Genomic DNA, 15,614 nt, shown 5'->3' with positions numbered 1-15,614 from the left:
CGTATATATAGACTGAAGCGTGCACCTCGTTCTCGATGGTTCGCTGGCTGATGATGAATGTGTAAATATATATCTGCAGTACAAATCCTGGTCTCATCTTTAATTTACGCCATTAAAAATACTATGCCGTGTACTCTCGGTGCTCGGCGCAAGAGTGCATTCGTATTTCCTCACGATTCTCTTCGGAGAGGCGAAGCCATTTCTCTATAAGACATATTTCACCCTGTCGAAATTAATGGAGGAACAAGTTGTTTAGCGTTTAGTTGTTTAGATTGAGTGCGAAATTGTTCCACAAGCTACTGCGACCGATTATAAAAATTTTACGAAGTATTCATACTGATAGTCATGGCTGTGACGGAATTTCTTCCCTTCACCTCTCGCGTAGGATCAAGGAAACCCACCACAGAGCTCTCACACCACCCTTGTGGTGGTGGTGCACGACGCTGACGATCAGAACCCTAGGTTCCTGGCCGAGAGGTACTTCGTCCAGCTGCACAACACCACCCGCGCGGTAAGATGACTTGCTCTTTCCAAAGGAACTGTTACGACCTTATTGTATCGTCACAGAAATGTGCCCTTCTTTTCTCTCTTGTAATAAGCGTTGACGCCAAGTGGCGTTGTTCACCCCGTCTTTTCTTGTGTCTTGCACCAGCTGCGTTGAGCCTTGACTCTACAGCACGCTATACCAACAAGCCCACCGTCCAACTTTGATGGAGTTGATGGAGGTGGAGAGGTGGGCGAGTTGAAAACGATGCGCACGAGTGTTCGTTTTTCTTGCGTTTTTGTTATTATTTTCGTTTTGTTTTGTTGTTAGACAGTGGTCGTACTGAGTTCTCGTGTTGTGTGCCCGTCTCGTATCGCACTGATTTTTACCAGTATATAGGTGCTTAAAAAGAGGCAACTGCGAACCAACATAGGCTGCAGATAGCGAATAAAAACCCCTTTTTTTGTTCATTAGCGTTCTTTTTTATTAGCCGGCCAATTTTTCTGATAATGAAATTGGCCCAGAAAGCGTGCGGCCAATGGCCGCGAGCAGGCAGTTATGACAACAAAAAATGCTTCTTGAAAGTGGGCTTTCAACAATCTACAGGCAGCGATAGAAAACAAAGCGAGACCATGTAAGAGCCTTCATGCGAATATGAAGGTGTCAGAATGCTGTAGCAATAAGCCCTTCCAATTTTGCCATTTATATAGCCCTCGTGTGAGATAGTAAACGTAAAAAGCTTTGTTAAGTGAATGTAACTGGTGCGCATGTGCAAAGCTTATCGCCAAGATCTTTTGCAGGCCTCAGGCAGAATCAGTCAGTCCCATCTTACATGTCATTTGAATGTAAAACAGCACGCTTTTGTTCTATATGTCGTATATTGTCGTTGCACATTACCGTCTAGCGAGAGCAAGGTCTCCTTTCAGATCCGTCAGTTTCCTGAACAGTGGCAAATCAAAAACGACATGGGGCAGGAATTGCAATATATTGTGAAAGAGAATCACGAACCACGAAGGACGCTATTGTAGTGAGCAAGTGCGAACATCGCACACACCTACGCGTGAAGGGAAACCTGACAACTTGAAGTTCTCTGAAGATCTCTTCATTCATCACCGTAGGTGTTCATGGTTACGCACACAGCCGCTTTGTGAGCCCTCGCCTCCGCCTCACTCATGCTCATGTCTTCATTCATATACTAGTACGTTGTGTGCATGAGAGAGAGAGAGAGGAGTAAGTGCTTTTACTATACAGTAATTATAGAGAGCAACGCAGCGCCGCCAGTGGTCTCCACTCATACCAGAGCACGTGGTGGAGCGGAGCGAGTGCTCTTGCTCAGAGCCATCTAGTAGGCGCTCCAAGCACTAGCGTGGCTACAACGACGGACAAGGGAGAAGCCCTGATCATATAAGCTACTTCGAATTTAATAATTCGTTGCGTAAATTCTATTTCCTCGTCCCTCGCAACGCGAAAACTTTTCCGCAAAACGCCATATCAAAAAGTTATCTAGAGAGAGGCAGCTTTTAAGTGGGCTATTTCTACATTCTCATTTAAGATTCATGTTGAAGGCAGTTTCAGTCGACTGTGCTGACCTCAGAGCCACAGTTTAACAGAGAATGACGCCGCGCTTTTCACAAGGTGGTGCCAATTACCGCTCATGCACAGTGACGACTTGAAACAAGAGGGCACTGCTATCGACCTTCTCGAGTTGAAATGATGCGTCTTGTCGACGGGCGTTCTGTAATATGGAAGGGAGGGGGGAGGGGAGATCCTAAATCGGAAACGAAATTCTCCGATTTTCTGACTTTCTTTTCGTTTAGCAATTTTTAGATGCGAATTATATGTCTTATGGCCGAGTTAAATCTGGTGTGCGGCGTGACCATTCTTGCTGTGCATGCGCATCCCGTCTCCTTCCTCTCTGTCGCCTCAGAACGCCGACGCAGACAGCGGCTGCTAGCCTACGCTCGCTCCACCCTCTCTCTCACCTAGGTATCCCTCCCCACGGTGTCTACACAGCCATTGGTGCATGTGCGTCCCCTCCCCCATCTATGCTCTCCTACGCTCCCACTCTCGCCTCGGAAGGCTGACACAGGCAGCGTCGGCTCGCGCGTTTCTTGATTGAAAAAATCGACTGCTCGCGCCGCACAACCGTTTACTAGCCAGTCACTCCATAATATAGACACTGTAACTTGACCTACAAGGAAGTGCCGGCGTGAAATTTCTCCTGTGCGTTGTTTAACAATAAAAATTCGCAGCGTGGGCGTTAACTAAAGGTGGACTGCCGGTCTCTGTGTCCGATCAGCGTCTTCTGTCTCTCATTGCCCATTAGCAGACAGTGACATGCTCCAGTAGAAAACACCTGTGCGTCACTGCGTGCTTTGCGACCCCCAGGTTTCTCTTTTTGTGCAACGCAGCGATGAGAGTCAGCGTCAAAGCCATCGCCAGTGTAAGTGTTAGCGCCCGCTGGTTTGCATCTACACATGGTTGCTTTTAGCGGGAGATGGTGTATTTAGGAAGATTTAGAATAGCGCACCGCCAACCCTTGCGGTGTGGTCGAAGCTACTACGCATGCGTCGTAATGCGAGCAGCCGTTCGCGTTCGCGGCCCACCCGCCAAAAATGCGAGATAGCGGGCGCGTGTGCCGCCCGCATGTGGCCCACAAAAGTTGGTTTTGAGGCTACAGTCTCTCCGATCGTGCGTTGCGGTTCGAAGGAGTGCAAACAGTATTCTGAAACTCATATGGTGCCACTAAAGCAACGACTAGAACACCTGCAAACGTTGTTCTAAAACTCCCTTTTTTTTAATTACTATGTGGCCTTGAAAAAAGTCAGCACGTCAGCTCGGTCGGCGCAAAACGGCTCTTTGCGCCGACCGAGCTTGCATGTAACACTCTGAATCAGGCGTGGCCGCATACTGGTGGGCAACACAATAATCTTTGGACTGCATCATCACCTCCGCCTTCGTTGTCTGCTGTTGGTACACAATAGAGAGAAGAAAAAAGAAAGATACGGGCGCAAAAGGGAATAAATAAAAACTCCTCTGTCGCTTCAGTGTAGGGCCTGCTGAACAAACGAGAAACAGAAGTTGCCCGGACGTCACGACGCTTGCATTGCACTCCCGATAGACTCCACCTCACGTCAGGGGCCGACTCGCGAAACGCAAACTTTCATTAACGCCACGCCCCTCATGGTCTGCGATCCGGAGAACAAAGACATCTCGCCCCCGATGCCTGCGCCGCCACGCGTGCGAGACGACGCTCCCGTCTCGGTTGCCCCAGGCTTTCGTCGTCGTTACGCGACAATGACCGTGGTGGTGGTGGTGGTCACGGTGCTCCGAGGCCTGCGATTTCAGGCCATGCTGAAGCGTCTGGTAAACCGGCGACCTTCTATGCGCATAGGTATAGATGCTTCAGTTCCAGCGCACGAGGAAAAATACAGCCACGTAATTAGTACAGTAAGCTTTCACCATAATCCCATCCCAGCTCAGGGTCTTGTGGGATGTCGTCTTGAAAAGTCATCGCAGCTGAGAGCGATGATGGCAGTGTAATAATAATGAAAAAAATTGCATTGCACGATACTTTTTGGGATTTTTGAGATTTATTGTCTCAAGGTGACTCAGGCTGTGAGAGATGCCGTATTGCAAGTATCTGAAGAATTTCTACCACATGCGTTTCTTGAATGTGAACCGTAATGGCACAGTATACGTGGACCACTAGTATTGAATTTCCATCACCAGGCAACCGCCGTGGGCGGGATCAAACGCGTGTTCTTCGAGTCAGCAGCTGAGCACCAAGACCGCTGTGCCACCACGGCGGTGGCTAATTGCGTCGGCAAGAGACGTGCGAACTGGGAATTTTAGAACCGAGTCGAGTACCTAGGAATCTAGAGAGAAAGAGAGAGAGTGAGAATTTATTAGAAGGCAGAGAGGTCGGCCTGAGCTAGTTCGCTCTAGCCTGCTACTCTACACAAGAGAAGGCGGAAGGGGGAAGAAAAGAGGGATGAAGGATGATGATGTGATGTTGACAAGAAGAGGCGGTGCGTATGTACAGTAGCCACTTAGCATAGTACCCTACAGTCCAGTATCTTGTTCAGTGCTTTTGATAAAGTTTAAAACAGCTTTTGTAGCAGTTTTTGACACTGTTTGGTTGTCCATTACTGACAATATGTGACTTTCACTCAATGGCGTTCGTCCGATGCTTGCCAACGTTGACGTTAGCGTTTTTCTTTGTGCCACGTATAATGTGCAGTCACAAAAGATGTGAGCTGAAGTTTCGCGCACTTGGCAGCGCTCACAATTCGGGCTATCCGCACGGCCGATTAGGTGAGTGTAGTGACGAGTGAAGGTGACGCCCAGGCGAATCCGGTGCAGTATATTAGCATGTCTTCGGCTGATATTAGCTGGAAGATAAAAAGTCATACCGGGGTCTGTTTCCCGCAGACGCTTGTTCCGATGATTTGGTAACGATAAGTAAGTGGCAGCGCATTCTCGCATGAGTGATCTCTACAATGTGTTGACGTCACTTCGCGAATACGGTACTTTGACGTACATAGGAGCGTTGTATACTGCCGCCCTTGCTTTGCTATCGGCTGTTTCGTTGCCAACCAGGCCGTAGTGTTCCGGAATCCATTGTAGTGTAATCAAGTCACCCCTCCTGTGTGTTAGGTCAAATGCTTGGACGATTCCTACAGCTAACGCGTAAAATTGGCCTTTTCTTGAGCAAGAATGGATAGCTTGATGACAACAATTGGAATGTGAATACCAATCTAACACTATTCGAATGGTTTTCTAATATACTAAGGCGAACAAATATTCCCTATCTTTAACCAAAGAACATCAGAATTACTTTCACCCGGCAAAAAAGATTCCACAGTTTTGAGAAAAGAGGCAAGCTCGCACACTGCAGCGACTATACAGATATTTCCACCCACGGGTTGAAAGGCAGGAGTGACTATAGTATTCGTGGTGTTGTCAGCAGCTTCTCAACGCATCAGATATATAAAAAATAAGTAAAATTTATGTGTCAAAACATCATGAATGTTACGAACTCATCACTCTATTGTTTCGATGACACGGGTGTTTTGAGCAAAAACATCCTCATCCTGTAAATTACATGGCATCAATGGTCTCGCACAACTGTGAGCTGCTTCCCTCTGAGTGATTATACGACGTGAAAAAAAAAATAAATGTTACCCCTCGCTGTTCCACGGTTTCTTTCTTTTGAGCTGTTTTTATAGGTGCTTATTATTATAAAATGTTCACCATTCGAAGTATGCATTACTCAATTCAAGTACCTCATCGCATAAAAATATGTTCTACACTTTCAAAAACTCGCACGCCCACAGTGTACGCTAATAGCGATGTCGCATACCGCACGATGGTGCCTCTATATTGATATTGATCGCTTGAAAGCGTTAGCTATTGAACTGCCCCATCTCTTTGCCTAATGTAGAGTGGCATGTCGGTTATCTTGAACTTGGTAACCTCCACGCCTCTCTTCTCTCTCCCGTTTCCTTCAAGAAGTATGCAACTTGGGCTTCCCATATTTATGCATACTACGTGCAACTGCACCCCATGAGAGAACTATAGAGTTATGTAACGGGACTGCATATTGTGTTTTTCTTCGTGTTAAAACTTGAATGGACTTATATGAACTTTGCCTAACGGTTAATTTCTTTGTGAATTTATGTCGTAGCCGTGCTTTTCGCGTCCGGAAAAAGGAGTGACCGGTGCTTTACAAAGGAGCCAACACCTCCTAGATATTATATAGTAAAAGAAGAAAGTATGTATTACAGGCTTCACCATTTTTTGTTACAGCTCTACATCAATGACTCAACGAATAAGTAATTAAATGAAGCAGAAAAAAAAATCTCCGAGGGGTTAAACTGTGAAAGGAAGATGGTGGCAGGTAGGCAATTGTAATGGAGCAAGGGCCACAGCGTGAGCTTCGCTCGAATTTAGGGATTGTTGGTATGTCCACCAAAACGCGGCGTAATTTCTTTACTCGAAGTGTGGAGCAGGAGCAAACAGCGTAGCCGGAGCCGTTGGCTGCTCGTATAGACAGTGTATTCGGAAGCCTGCAGCGCACGCTCTCTCAACGAACCCGACACCGCGTCGTCTCGTCGCATGTGCAGCGTGAACAAGGATGGTCGCGAGCCAATCTCCACCCGCTCGACTCAGTGGCCCGTGGGCCCGCGCTTGAGCGCCCTCGGCGAAGAGGGCGCGCTGGGTGTCCTTTCTTCGCGACACCCGGACCGTGACCTGAGGCATATCTGAGGATGACCTTCGGTCGCGAGCGTTACCCCCGCCGCCGATTCGCTTTGTCGCCGGGAGAGGCCTCCGGCTGCAGCGACCGCGTCGCGCGCACCGTTTGGCCGTAGGCGTCGCCTGGTCTCTCGGTGGCGCGCTGATCTCCTGGATACGCGCTGCCGGAGACAGCTTGGAAGGCGAGGCACGCGTCACTCTTGTTTTAATCTCGCAAGTGTAGTCTCGGCTGTGGAAAAGTCAAAACAAACACGCGTGTGAAGCAGTTTTTATTGACGTTTCACTCAGGGTCCGAGCTTCGAACATCGCCTTTTCGGCCGGGGTCGTTTTTGCGCGCGCTTAGCTCGTGCGGAAACAAGAGGCAGGGGGGGGGGGGGGCGCTGATGGTTGCCGCGCTATCACGGCAACGATCAGCGCGCGGCTTGTGCCTCCACAGCAGGCGGGAGCTTCTACGTGCTGCGTTCTAAACACGAAACAACAGTGCCAAAAGTGCACCTGGAGTGACCATGTAACATGTTCTCTTACACCAGCATTTTGTAGAGCTCCGTGACATCGGATCTAAGTGAGTTGACTGCCAGCCTCACTTCGTATAACATTGCACTTTGTCACTATGGCCTCGCTGAACGAAGCTTGGTTACTGGCAAGCGCATGTTTACTACATTTATTATTGTTCTTAAAAATGCTAGGCTTGCTTCGTAAAACATTCAAGTATCTTGCAATCGCAATCATTGCTTTGCCGAAACTATGACTTTTTTTTCTTTTTGTCATAGAAAGACTTTTTATGGAGCAATTAGGCCTAGCCGAGGTGATGTGTTGTCGCAGTCTCAACGGCTACGAGCAGCACAAGTGGAGCCAGCGTGTGAACTGAGCTTGCATACGTCACATAAAAGCTGATATTCATGTAAATTACCAAAGGACGTGCTCGATCTGCTGTCATTTTTGTTTTCGCTATCCCGCTTGGAAACGCTGCTCTATGCGCGCCAAGTTCACCTTTGTGCCAGCGATACACTTCACCTTATAGCCTATTAAAGTGGAAATGAAGCTTACAGACGCGCATCCGCCATCTCATAAATATACAACTAATCCCCAACCCCCAAGCATCGAATGGTATTTCGCAAAAATGTTGTAAATCGTTATTCCTGCAAGTAAAATTGTTCTGCGAACTATAATATTGCTGAAGAAATTTTAAGAAAGCTTGTGTGTAACGAAGCGGCTGTCTGCAAGAAAACGTTGCCAGCACAACGCCGTTGGCTTGTGTTTGCTTACTTCAATTTTTTTAAGACAACTAGTGTATAGAAGTCCGCCTTGGTGCCGACGTAGTTGAAGCGTATCTGCTGGCCTAAATAATGGTTTCAATGTCGAAGTGCTAATCAGCATTCGTTAACTTTGGATGTCACTTTCAGCAACTTTGCGCATACATTACTCTTTGTTCCGAATTACGCAAGCGAATCTGTATCGAAAATAAACCTACTTCAGCATATTTCACAATGCACGCGGTTGTCATAACAATTTTAGCACCGGGAATGTAACCGACTTTTTTTCAAGGAAGACGCTGGGTTTAGTATTGGTGACGTTGCTTCTCTCGTTTCTATGGTGCAAAAGAAGCTTATTCCTATTCATTTATTTATGCATGTTTGTTTATTTTTGTGAAACCTTCAGGGTACTTTTGTGCATTATAGAGGGGAGGAGCGGAGGTATAGTTAAATAGAAAAATAAATACAGGTACATGTAAACATGCTACCCTGAAGGTAAATATAATAGGAAATATTGCCCAAAACTAAATTACCCTGAAATACAACTGAACTCAATACACAAAGAATACAGCCCCGCCGCGGTGGTCTAGTGGCTAAGGTACTCGGCTGCTGACCCGCAGGTCGTGGGTTCGAATCCCGGCTGCGGTGGCTGCATTTCCGATGGAGGCGGAAATGTTGTAGGCCCGTGTGCTCAGATTTGGGTGCACGTTAAAGAACCCCAGGCGGTCGAAATTTCCGGAGCCCTCCACTACGGCGTCTCTCATAATCATATAGTGGTTTTGGGACGTTAAACACCACATATCAATCAATCACAAAGAATCACATTACTGCAAGTTTATTAGTGCATACTCAGAACAAGTGGCGGCAATGATGGTTACTAATGATGCAAGTAGCTTACTGCAATCTATTGAAGTCTTAGGAAGGAATAACTGTGAGCACGCTAAGGTGTATAGACATTGCCAGGTTTCCACGGACTACTTGATTTAATAGGTGCTGCCAGGTTTGCTCGGACTACTAAAGAAGACGGCTCCAATCTACTTCTTTTTCTTTGTGTGCCGTCTCTTCTACTAAGGCGTCAAAATTTGGCCGCTCGTTCAGCTGCGAAATAATACCCACTAGTAGTGCCTGTAAAAGTTCTTTTAGGGGCGAAGCTCCTTATAGCGGCTTCCGTTTGTCCCTCGTAGTAGTAGTCGTAGTGTGTAACCTGTCTGACATTTTGACCTCCAAGGTGGTCCGGTGAGAGATTTCTTCTGTGCGTTGTTGAACAAGAAAAAATTCGCAGCGTGCGCGTTAACTAAAAGTCGATTTCTCCTGTCTCTCATTCCCCCTTAGCAGCCATTGGCATCTATGCTGAGCACTATCTGACAAGAAAGGGTTGCTACGTTATACTCGCTGGGCATAACCTCCTTGGTTTTAGAAAGGTCTAGCGAGCGTTGGGCCGCAGTGCCATGAATACAGTGAACTAGTATATACCATGAACTCCAGGTGGTTAAAGGTGGGAAGTAGACACGAAACGCAAGCCGTTAGAAAGTGTGCGTGTACCACTTCTCGTTTAGTCCTTGGAATGTACGCTGGATGGCGGTGTATATGCGGAATATATCATGAAAAGATGCGAGATGGTGGTACTTGGAGTGTTGAATAGATGGATGAACGGACTCACAGACAGATGCATGGACGAACTCACGGATGGCTGCACCGACGGATGGACGTATGGATGGACGCAGGGGTGGATGCATGGACGAATGCAGGGACAGACGCACAGATGGACGTGCGGACGTACGAACAGACGCACGCACGGAAGGGCGAATGGACGCACGGACAGTCACACGGATGGGCGCATGGACGGACGGAAGCAAGAACGAATGGATGGACGGATTCTTCGCCCCACTCTCCATCATTCACTCCGTGGATATGCTGCCATTTTTTTTTTCTTACCTTGCGCAGAACCCCAAACAGTTCTGCACCTCATGTCACTGAAATTTTCGCTATTTGGAAGTAAACGCACTAAATGCGTTGTGCTGTACTCAGATGCTCAATTGAAATGTAAATTGTTCAGAACAAAAACTAGGAAGATAATGCTAAAACTCAGTTATGTGAAGCTATTGCTGCTTCTGCTGTTGGATTTAAGGATGCTCATGCGATCGATAGAAGGGGCCAACTCTAAGATTGGAGCTAACCTGCGGGACGCACGCATGTAAAGATTCAAGGTGTGTCACAGCACGAAATAATCGCCTACAATACACTTGTGGCTACAAAACTGTTTCATTGCTTAAGACCTGCTAGCTACTTTTACCAGCAGAACCACGCGATGTGCTGATATTTTTGACATGTCGGACTGTCATGTTATTTTATTCGTGTTGAGTAATTTTTTTTATTTGGGTGCAGTCATTTGTCGTATCAGTTCCCTGCAACACGAAACACGTGTAAATACTGGCCATCTGTTTTCAGGGCACGCCACTCGACGTGAAGCCAAGCAAGATCGAAGCTGAAGACCCTGATGAAGAAATCAGGGCCCCCATCAAGTACACCTTCAATTCAGGTGAGATATTAGTGTTGATGAGGTGCGCATTTTTAAAGCAGTATGGCTACACTTAGCTTACATATGTATTACAGATACAAAATGTTCCACAAAGCAGACAGTTAAACACGTTGCTATGGATATTTACTGAGACAAAGAGAAATTATGCACGTTTGCTTTTTTACACAATCTGCTTTCACTAAAATATCCACCATTTACAAACGCCAGTGCTAACTATAGAACAATCTTTCCATTGCCTGGCAGTTAAATCTTACGTTAGATAGAATTGATCCTACACTAGATAAATTTTGTTGCAGCCGTTAGATAGATATGTGGGTTTTAACGCCCCAGAACCACGATATATGATTATGAGAGACGCCGTAGTGGAGGGCTCCGGAAATTTTGACCGCCTGGGGTTCTTTAACGTGCACCCAAATCTGAGCACACACACCAAAAATACAGCCGCCTCAGCCGGGATTTGATCCCGCGACCTGTGGGTCAGCAGCCGAGTACCTTAGCCACTAGACCACCGCAGCGGGGCATGCGTGTGATTGTACGTCTGCGTGTTCTTTGACAGACATTAAACCATGGCAGCTTTTTAAATACGATTGTCTTTTTTGGGGACTTTCAACAAAAAATATTTTTGTCTGTCTGTCTGTGCTTTTGTCTGTTTGTCTGTCCTTAACGATAGCTTAAATAGCAACAAATGATACTCCGAACGATCGACCCCATCTGCAGCGCCCAACAATATTGCTCAAGGTTTAGCATTTATACTTGCGCGATTGTCAATTGAAAAGCAATTATTGTGCATATCTGAGGCACCATAACAACGCGTATATATTCTGTGTGTGCGTCTTTTACTAGAAAATGCATACATAACTAATTCTAAGGACCGTAGCGTTTATCACGCTGCGCTGACCATGCAACGCTTGCACGAAAAGGCGAGTGTTTCCAATGCTTTGCTAAGACGACGCGGTGGTGGCACCTACTCGTCGCCTTGCGTTTTACACCTTGTAACATCTGAGACGGGCGCGCACGCCCGTCTCAAAGTCACGCGTTTCATTTTCCAAGAAAACTGCCAGATGGCGCTCATGTCTCATGTGTAACGTGACTTGATGCGCTCGTTCGCCTCTGCTGCAGGCTCGAGGCACTCTAACGCATTGCCTCCAGTATACCATTGACCAATTTTCTTGCGCAGATCATCAAATAAACGTTTTGGTCACTCTCTCCAGACGCAACACTATTGTCTTTCGACGACATTCGCAGTGTGACATGCACATACGGGGCGAATTTTGTAATCCACATTCATTAACTTTCACGATTTGCTACCCTTCTGACGCAGATGCCCCCGAGTACTCCTACTTTGACCTGCACCCTCAGACAGGTCACGTGTCCCTGGTACGGCCTCTGCCCGAGGGATTCGCGTTGCCCGTGACGTTGGTGGTGCGAGCCACGCAGCACGACAACCCGGATCGGTTCACGCTCACCACGCTCACGCTCACGGCCGACAGGTTCCCGCCCCATGAGCTCCACTTCCTCCAGGTGAGTGGTGTCGCATCTGATGAACTTTGGAATGGGAATGCTGGCGAATATTTAGTGAATCGCTAACAAAGTAGCACAGCCAGCTGTAAAAATGTTCTAACAACGCCTGATTTGGAGCCTTGTAGCCTCAAATCGGCATTGCTGGTTTTTTGTGTAGTCAGAAAGTGCGTCAATGTGAGCGGTTTCAGTGCATCAAAATCACGGGGTGTAACCCCTGTTTGATATACAGGAGCCTCACTCTGTTTTTTTTTATCTCAAGGAAGAGCAGCGCAATCCCGAAAGGAAGAATACAAGATGTGAGCATGGGTGCTGACTGCCAAGCATGTATATACAAACGAAAAAAAAGAAAGCTCGAACACAGATAACTTGACATTTCCATAAAGGGAATGACGTCCGATAGGGAACATACCTGTCTAGTAATTCCCACGGCGGCACGCTTACACAATGATCATCCCTATGACTCATAATAAAACTAAAGACTTTACAGATTTTCCATAGCGCTCCTGTCACGATAGCGTTTCAGGACGACAACTTTAACAAAGTGCTTGATTGGGCTGGTTAGTACTGCATGGTAGACAAAGAAAGTGCTTAACAACGCAAACGACAGGAGGGGATAGAAGAGCGCTCTGTTCTCCTCTCTTCTATCCCCTCCTGTCGTTTCTAGAAGGACAACGTTTGAGAAGGTGGGGGCACACCAATGCTTGGCACGATGTATGGCATAATTGCTCGCAACACCAATTTCAACAAATTCGCATGTTCTCAAAGCCGTTAATGGTGTTGTGTCCGAGCTTCCGAAGCTTTCCGCCACATGTTCAGTTCATTTTGGTATGTGTGTATGTGCGTGTGTATGTGGGACAATCGTACCACGGATAACTTTTCGTGTGACACCCTTAAGTTTACATATATGCAAAATTGGAGTATTCGGGTATCTAGCTGCATAGTAATTACCAATGCAAATTAACTTATGCCATCACTGGAGCTGAACGTAAGGTTAGTCAACTGGGCCGAGTAATTATGTAGGAACTTGCGTATCTCTTCTCAATTGCAATCAGGACGAGTACGAGGCACGTGTGCTGGAGAGCACCCCGCCTGGCCAAGCGGTGCTGACGGTGCAGACCACTCGCGGCGCTGCCGACAAGGGCGGCGTCCGGTTCGAACTCATGGACGACGGCGGCGGGGACGCCGGCTCATTCGCTATCCACGCTTCCGGCGAGCTTATCCTCGCACAACCGCTCGACTACGAGACCAAGCAGCTCTACATGCTACAGGTCAGTCTAGTGAATTGACAATGGTCTATAGACTTTTGTCTCGACTAAAATCGCAGCCTCCGCAATTTCAATACGTACCGTTCGTGCGTACTGCGCAAATTCGTTTCTTGACGACACAATGTATCCGCTATAATATTCATGTTGTAGGTTGTATTTCTCTCCTATGTCTTGTTGTATTCTTTCGTTTTGTGGTTTTCTTTCGCTCATCTGTATATAGAAACCATCAAAAAAACCGTCCCCTTTTAGTTACGGTGAGTACAAATGTATGCCTGCCAAATTCAATGACACATCATGCACCGCGTGTTTCACCTAATTTCTTGAACTTTCGTGTGCACTTTCATGCAGTTCTCCTGAGTGGACATCTGGCAATCATTTAAGAAAATTACTCTGCGTATTGCTGCAGATGATCACTTTGCTGGACACACTACCATGCTCGACAATTGTTCGACGTGACGCGTTCGAGGACCAACTCGAAAAGTTTTTTTTTCTTCGCTCGAAACAAATAAAACAAAAAACAAACAGTGCGTGCATTTCGGGCCTACTAGTGATTTCTATGCAAGTACTGAAGCTAACTGGTAGCAGAATAATTAGATAATTAGTTACACACTCAATAAATATATTACAAAACTCATACAAACCAACGCTTTCCTTCAATTTTTTACTTGAGAAGTACTACTGAGTGTCTTAGAATCATGCCACCCGAACTTGACACGTTTCTGATAGCGCATCATGATTCGTGACTGAAGGTGGTATTGCACAACGACTCCACAGGGCACCCATCCACACATGTTGATCGCCAAGCGAATAATTGCCTTTTTCTGAATAACAGATGGATTTATGGAAAAACTTTATTGAAGTCTATTAGATCGCACTAGTTTGGCACGGAGGAAGGGAAAAGTGCTGTCTGCTGGCAAGATCGTTAGATCACACCTGACACAGCTTTGTGTGCGTCGTTTTTATAGTTTCAGTTTCATCACCACATAAAAAGCTTCAACCTTTAGGACGCAAATTTGGAGTTGGAGCCTCCTTGCTGCAGCCTCGACCAGTGCTGCAATAGATAAGCTGTTGGTCTAGTGACAATGCGAATATTCGCATTCAAAATATTCTTGAGGTCGTACGCTGATCCGGAAAGGTGTATATAAAGCTTACCACAACATTGAAAGTGGCTGTATGATGCGCGATTAGTAATAGCTCCTTCAGAGAGAGCTCGTGTCGTAATGCGCTTCCTAAAAGCGTGGCATACCGGGTGCCTTGGCCGGCCGAACAATTCTAGGCCTAAACTACTGCCATTTACCATCGTGTCACCGTATTAATTCCACAGGTTCTGGCCACCGACGGCAAGCACAGTGACGTCGCTCGCGTCAACGTGAGCGTGTTGGATGTGAACGACAACGACCCGCAGTTCAGCCAACCACGTTATTCATTCGTACTCACTGAACCTGATGCCGTACGCCAGGGGGCGCTCGTGGGTCGAGTCGAGGCATCGGACGCCGACGCCGGCGACTTGGTCCAGCTGGCCATAGACGGGCCGTCAGCGCGCCTCTTCACCATCAACAACCGTGGCGAGGTGAGTGTAAAATGAACCACCACAGCCACAACACACAGCCGTCGAAACGAGGGGCATGCTCATTGTGATCGTGCCCAAGAAAAACCGGTAATCTAACATATGGAAAAAAGCAGCATTTAGAGGCGCACAATGCGAGCCATATACCAGGGCATGTGATACGCCCTAATGAGGCAAGGTATACCAACAGCCTCCAGCGTTTTTAACACCACACGAGCGTCGACCGCACGCGCAGTACCGGCACCTGACAACGGTGCCTAGCGCCTCACATTAGCGCTTTACAGTGCTGCTTTGTGCACCTGATTATCGCCGTTCTAAAACGCTGATACTTCGGGTGTTCTAGAGTTACTGTATGTGCTACCTTTCGGTAGCAGAGTTGCGCCAATGTTTTGGGGACACCACCCGAACCGCCTCCAGGTGTCCCAGCGCCACTATTTACCGAGCGTCCTCACGTCGTCAGAAGTGGCTCCTCTGCGCTGCTGAGGAGCCGACCCTTTGCAGGCTATGCCAACACACTGCAGGTACCAGCCGTCCAAGTGTAGTGACATTGGGCATCGGTACTGTTATTACACTCGCTGATGCTGCTGCTTCGATTCTGCTTGTCGAAATACGTGTGATCTAGAGTGTATTATTTGCTGAACTGCAGAACCAATGATTGGGTTTAGGTTTTAACGTCCCGAAGATGCTCAAAGGTAAAAAAATAACGCCGTATAGGGGAAGGTTTCGG

General features: G+C 47.1%; 1 protein-coding gene across 1 annotated transcript in view; it reads left to right on the top strand.

The window, feature by feature from the left end:
• LOC119178254 (cadherin EGF LAG seven-pass G-type receptor 1) overlaps positions 1 to 15,614 on the top strand; it is a 283,366-nt gene that overhangs the window by 258,855 nt on the left and 8,897 nt on the right. Inside the window, exons 8-12 of the mRNA XM_075887183.1 lie at positions 386 to 511; positions 10,444 to 10,534; positions 11,856 to 12,055; positions 13,108 to 13,323; positions 14,645 to 14,890. Of these exons, the coding sequence (XP_075743298.1) occupies positions 386 to 511; positions 10,444 to 10,534; positions 11,856 to 12,055; positions 13,108 to 13,323; positions 14,645 to 14,890 (879 nt within the window). The remainder of the gene's footprint in view (positions 1 to 385; positions 512 to 10,443; positions 10,535 to 11,855; positions 12,056 to 13,107; positions 13,324 to 14,644; positions 14,891 to 15,614) is intronic.

This window comes from Rhipicephalus microplus, chromosome 1, assembly GCF_043290135.1.
Source record: "Rhipicephalus microplus isolate Deutch F79 chromosome 1, USDA_Rmic, whole genome shotgun sequence".
Classification (NCBI taxonomy): domain Eukaryota; kingdom Metazoa; phylum Arthropoda; class Arachnida; order Ixodida; family Ixodidae; genus Rhipicephalus; species Rhipicephalus microplus.
Note: the sequence above shows the minus strand (reverse complement) of the source record. Positions and strands in the feature narration are given on the sequence as shown.